The sequence below is a fragment of the Perca fluviatilis genome, chromosome 9 (assembly GCF_010015445.1).
Source record: "Perca fluviatilis chromosome 9, GENO_Pfluv_1.0, whole genome shotgun sequence".
In the NCBI taxonomy this organism is placed as follows: domain Eukaryota; kingdom Metazoa; phylum Chordata; class Actinopteri; order Perciformes; family Percidae; genus Perca; species Perca fluviatilis.
In genome coordinates, this window is record NC_053120.1 from 13,255,018 (window position 1) to 13,261,354 (window position 6,337).

The 6,337-nt window shown below is 39.7% G+C and overlaps 1 protein-coding gene across 2 annotated transcripts in view; it reads left to right on the top strand.

Moving 5' to 3' along the window:
- The window catches only part of lepr (leptin receptor), a 47,081-nt gene extending 43,537 nt beyond the window's left edge, over nucleotides 1-3,544 (top strand). For both annotated transcript variants that reach the window (XM_039811755.1, XM_039811754.1), the window contains 4 exons: nucleotides 94-177; nucleotides 305-398; nucleotides 890-965; nucleotides 1,350-3,544. In XM_039811755.1, coding sequence (XP_039667689.1) covers nucleotides 94-177; nucleotides 305-398; nucleotides 890-965; nucleotides 1,350-2,312 — 1,217 coding nt within the window. In that variant the 3' untranslated portion in view covers nucleotides 2,313-3,544. The remainder of the gene's footprint in view (nucleotides 1-93; nucleotides 178-304; nucleotides 399-889; nucleotides 966-1,349) is intronic.
- The last annotated feature ends 2,793 nt before the right edge of the window (nucleotides 3,545-6,337 follow it).

A 6,337-nucleotide genomic window follows, 5' to 3' on the forward strand; every position in this document is an offset into this window, starting at 1 on the left:
CCTCTTCTCTGTCTGTTCTTTTTATTAATTTATTTTTCAGTGTAAGAGTGCGTATATATACTCAGCCAACATAATTTAAATGTATCATTTTAGGTGATTTCTTAGGCTCTGAGGAGTGTGGCTTCTACTTGTACCCTGTGTTTGCTGATGGTGAAGGGGAGCCAATGTATGCCATAGGTATGCACCAGGTTTTTCGGCTGTCAAAATCATATTACACATTTAAGTATTTTAAGCGCTGACACAATGCCAGCATGTTTTCTGTTATTAATCATAGGTCTGATGTGTATTTTTCCAACTGTTACAGCCACCAGCGGAGACCCTGCAGCCTACATGATGTTGATGATCATCTCCTTCCTCTTCATCGTCTTGTTCGTCACCCTGATCCTCTCCCAAAACCAGTAAAAGGCTGCTGTTTGATGAAAAAACTCCAAATACATATTTGAGAAATTAAACTCAAAAATTATGTTGTTGATGTTCAGTCACGAAACATGCTGCACAAAGAAAATCACCATGTATAACGTCTGGTATTATATGAGTTGGAGATGTTTTAATGCTACAACAGCAATATTTTATCTCACGAAAGACACATGCAGAATGTGCAGTTTTACTCCATATTTAATCTTGCATTGGGTATTAATGTATGGCATGAGTGTATAGCAAATTATTCTTTTACCAAAAAAAAAAAAAAAAAAAAAAAAAAAAAAAGGGGGGGGGGGCCGCCCCCAAAAAGAAGGCACCCCCCCCCCCAAAAAAAAGAAGGGGGGGGTTAACATAAACGGGGGAAGGGGTAAAAAAAAAAAAAAAAAAAAAAAAAAAAAAAAAAAGAAGTGCGAGGGAAAAGCCTTTAGACAGAGAGATAAACATAAATATCTGGTGCATATTTTTTCAGGATGAAAAGGTTTGTGTGGAAGGATGTTCCCAACCCAAACAAGTGCTCCTGGGCCAAAGGACTAGATTTCAAACAGGTAAAAAAAAGAAAAATTACAACGATAATGACTCAACATGTTTACATGCTTATTTTATACACTGATGCACTTGAATATGATTCATTTGCATGATGGTGTACATTTGGCCCTTCATGTAAGAATGTGTTCTACTTCATGCCTGCACATTTACTGTATTAATTGCTGTAGTCAAAGAAATGTACAAGCTCTATGTCTTTACATTTGTAGTAGTGTGAGTAGTTTGCAATGCTACCATCGGGTAGTACAGAACCAGATTTGGGCAGTTCATCGCCCCTTCTTAACCACTTATCATCACAATTGCAATCTCTGCTATGTCTTTTCTTGTTCATACGTTTTTATATATCAGCTCAAATTCTGAAAATATGTCTTTGCACGTCTTTTTAGGCTGACAGCTTTGACCACCTGTTCATACCTCGAGAGGGCCTTTCAGCCTGGCCACTGCTCCTGCCATCTGAGAACATTTCTGAAGTCGTCATAGGGGACAAGTTCGACCTAGGAGCTCTGTCTACAGCTTTAGTCCAAGCCCCACTTGTGTCCCTAACTCCTGACCCAGCCACTGCCTTATCTATCTCTATTCCTTCAGGGTTTAACTCCGAGGTCGACCAAGACCAACCCATGGAGAGTGAGGTGCTCCAAGGTAGAGCTTCCTTAGCGCTTAATCTGGATGCAATAACCAGTACACTCCCAAGGATAGATCTGTTACCGCTAGTTGATCCCCCAGGAGACCAGCCTCCAGGCACCACTGACAGCTCTGCTCAGTCTTCAGTCACATATGCCACTGTGCTGCTGTCTGGTCTGAAGCAGGAGCAGCAGCCCATTCATCTCCACTACAAGGATGGTAGTGGCAGCAGCTCCAGCGACGAGGGCAATTTCTCTGCCAACAACTCAGACATTTCTGGATCTTTCCCCTGCGGCCTGTGGGAGCTGGACAGCTGCCGAGGTGGAGGGATGGACGACCCGCAGCGCCCCTGCTCCTACAACTCTGTGGAGAAGCTTTCTGAAACATCAGAGCAAGAAGAAGAAGAACACGTGACGAGAGAAGGGAAGGACTTGTATTATCTAGGAATGAACTATCCGGCGGAGGATGAGGAGAGCGAGGATGAGGAGAGCGAGGAAGACAAGGAGCAGAGAAAAGAGGAAACCAAAATTGAGCTGCTTAAAAATGTAGTTTTGAACTTAGAGGACTGTTCTGTGGAGTCGCACCCTTTGCTGGGCCCTGAGGACTCGAGCGAGCTGCTGTCAGCCTCAACACATAGCTTTTCTCCGCTGTACCTGCCTCAGTTCAGAACTGCTCCGTGCACGAGGCAAGTCACAGCTCAGCCACATGACTGCAAACCCCAGCTGTGACTCTACACAGACTGCATTAAAATAAAATATGCACCTTTTTACATCCGTCATGTCATCGACTGCGTCATGATTCAGCATTTACCAAAGCAGATTTGCATGCAGCGGATGTTCCTTCAGACACAGTGAGGTGTGGAGCTAAAAAAAAACAACAGAAAACTACCTTGACTAATGTGTGATTGCAAATTGACATTCATCAATGCTGCTATTGTGTTCTCTGTGAGAAAAGACGTCAAGGGTGCACCAGCCTCAGCTATGACCTTTCTTTCTTTCTTTCTTTCTTTCTTTCTTTCTTTCTTTCTTTCTTTCTTTCTTTCTTTCTTTCTTTCTTTCTTTCTTTCTTCATGGGACTTTGAAATCCAGATTCTACTGTGCCACATTGCTCCTCTGCACTCGTTTCCTGATGCAGGACTACCTGCTGAGGAAAATGAACTTTTTTAATGGAGTTTAGGCTAGTGGAATTCTGTACAGTTCTCACAGAGAACAGCAGACCGACTGTAAGCAGTACACTGGTAATCAGGAAGAGAGTAATGGAGGTTGTAGTCATCTTTTGGCTTTAAACATCCTATACATACAGCATATTTCACAGGTGGTTCTACATTAGATGTTGTATGTGTGCATATAGTAAATTTACTCATCTGCTGCTTCTGTAATGTGACGTGACTTTCATTCTCTAATGCTGAATTATTTCAACTACATTTTTAGTGAAACATGTAAGAGGTTCAAAGAGAATAAAGAAACGCTCAGAAAGTGAAAGAGAATAATAACCCATAACCTGGACAGTTTCGGTTTCCTTAAAAGCACATAAGACTGTGAAGTGAAGGCAAACCTTGGATGTCACTTTAAAGCTACTGTTGTGACTAAATGAAATGCAGGTTAACAATAAAAAACAGATGTAGTCTGTGAGTAATTGCAGGTGATTTTTGGTCACATAATTTACTGTACTTGTAATCAGGCTGTGCAACAACATCTGCATGCATTAACTCACCCCACCAACCAAAAGAATGTCTTTTTGTACTTTGTGCTGTAATGTATTTGAGAAATGTGATCTCTATTTTTTCTGTTTGGCCAATAACACCTGCTGTCTGGTGTTAATAAAAGACAAAAGAATGTACCTTTGAAACCAGAGGAGGACAGAAATGATAAGTAATGAAAATATCGGTTGACATTAAATATTATTGTATATTGAGATATGTTGTCTATTTTTCATGGTTGAAATAAAGTGTTTATCGTGAGTTTGTCTGGTTTGTGTAACAAAGATCGGAACGATCAATGTACTGTTCAAAATGTGTGCAAAAGAGAATACTTCAGGCACTCATGCGTAGAGGAGCACAGGTGCAGGAACATTTGTCAGTTAAGGTGGTAGGCTGGGGTTTGCCATCAGACGGGGGGCGGCTTGTTTGTGCGATAGACTAGTACAGACTCTGTACTGCAGAGAAGGGAGACTGGCGTTGGTCACGGATTGGAATGAAAGGGAGAAAACAGGACAGAGTAACAAGGCAGATATCGCTCATATGTACTATTGTTTTTTTTTTTTTTTTTTTACGACGTAGTTAAGGTGGCAGGGGTGTCTTGTTTAGGCAGCCGCCTTAGCTGCAAAGTGCTGCGGGAAACCCTGGCGGTATTTAAAAAAAAAAACTAACTAAATTGCATGGAAAAATGACAGTAAGTGAATGATTAATAGTAGCAGAGTCAGCATGTCTATGTTAACAGTGTACACCAGACTGATATGATTTAGTAATGCAACTTAGTGTTCATCTGTATTAAAACAGAAATGTAATATAGCCTAAATAAATAAAGAAACACAGCAGTGTAATATGATAAATTATGATGTATAGGGTCTGGATATGAAATGAGTATAGAGTGAAAGGTAGTGGTATATTACGTACATGCATTGTGTTTTACTAGTTGCGAAAAGTTATGAAACTATTTTAACACCATGCTTTGTCTCCCACCTTTTGTCGCAGTTACCCAATATAGATCGCACTCCTGAAAGAATGTACAAAAAGGGTCACACCTTTATTGTTTGAAACCCTTCTGAAGACCTGTCGAATATGGTCTTTTTATTCTTTTTATTTCTTATATTTTTATTCTTTTATTCGGCTTCTCATCAAAGCTCCAAATACTCATATGAGTATTTGGAGCTCACATTTTAAAATGTCAAACCTTTTTCTTCAAGAGCATTAGCGTTTCAGTGCAAATCAAAATTTGCCCACTGAGCACATCCCTATCTAATTCTTAATATGCTTTGGATTATGTAGTCGGTGTAGCTATACCATCACAAAACCTTAAAATAAATAAATTACACATTGAATAATTAGATGAATAGTACATAAAAGCATGCACATGCTGATCAGATGTGCATATCACTCTCTTAAACTGCAGTAATATGCTGTAACCTTGTGGCTGCAAAAAGCAAATACATCCAAATAGCGCATTGCTGTGTCTCTGAAAGCTGTAGTTTAAAGGCCTTTACACACCGGGCACGTTTGTTTTTTTGCGAATAATTTGCAAGCCATTATTTTTTATATCTATAAGAGAGTATTATGGATTTTCCTGTATGTTATTTGTCACATGTAAAGGTGTGTAAAGGCCTCTAGACTACAGCTTACAAGGATACAGCAATCAAAGAGACAATGTGACTTGGTCCAGACAACGTGGTAATTATACTCTTCGTAAACCGCTAAATAAACCACCAGAGGATATTATTTCCCCATCTTTATATTTGCCACATGACGAGTACAGTACAATGTAGTACTGATGCCATTCTGATGCATTTTCTTCTTACAGCCACAAAATGACAGTTTAGGAGGATGAAATGCACCCCTGACAATCAAAAATGCTAGTGACAGAGCAACATGACATATACTGCACATAACATTATCAAATTACATTATAATGTGTAGTATTATAAATCCATCTGTAATCGTCCAACGCTATACACATGTATTTGCATTTTGCAGCCAGGAGGAGACAGAAAAGCACCACTTATGGAGCTCAGTAACTCTTTTTTTTCCCCCAGTGATGTCAAGGGAGCTGTATCCTTAAAGGCCCTCTGTGGTTTTATTTGCAAATTAACTGCCTGGCTTTGCAAGGAGTTTGAACACAAGTGTCATCAAGTTAGGTAATTAATTACAAAGATGTATGTGGAGCTCAGTTATATTTTTATAGAGTTTACTTTGAGGATCCCAACCTGAAAGCCATCAGATACAAGTGTTGCAAATTAAGACGCATGACATCACACCAATGATCAAAAAGATCCAAAATCAAAAAACTGCTATGTCTAGTCAAGTGATCCAGATACCCCCAGAAACCCCCAGCAGCAGACCTCAGTACCTGCTTCCTGGTCTGCAAATTTAGCAGCTTAACACGAGGTCGTGAGATAAGACGACCGGCAAGAGAAATGCTACACGTGAAAGTTCTTTGGTGCTCTGCTGATCTCTCAGCTGTGACAAATTAGCATCACCAAGAAAGGACTGAGCTTCAACACTTTGCCACTGAGGTAGTGTAAACAAAGTATCTGTGAAATGCAGTAATCTTGTCCTTACGATTGAGCTTTTGTTCATTAGTTGGGAAAGAGTGACTGGTAAAAAAATAAGATTATGAATATTGACTTAAATGTTCCTTTTGAAGACCATATGATCTGCTCAAAGTTCCTGGCACAAAAATGTTTTGTTCAAAGCCTTAAGCTTTGCCATGTCCTAAAGAGATTTATATTCAGGCTTTGAAATGCTATAAGTAAAGAACTGTGAACTGTTCACACAAAACTCATTTGTCACAAAATATATGTTACTCTTGGTCATATGTTATGTTATCTTAAGTAAAAACTGGGTTAGGGATCTTAAATAATCCATATTGGGCTTGATTTCTCCATCTTTCTCTCTTCCCTGGTCCTTGCCATCTCTGCCTAAATCCATTCATCTGGAAATGGCAGCTCAAACACTTTCACAGAAAGCTTCCTCACCTCCCAGGAAATATCTGTCTGGTGTTGCAACTTTCTTCAAAAACAAACCTACATGTCCTGACTG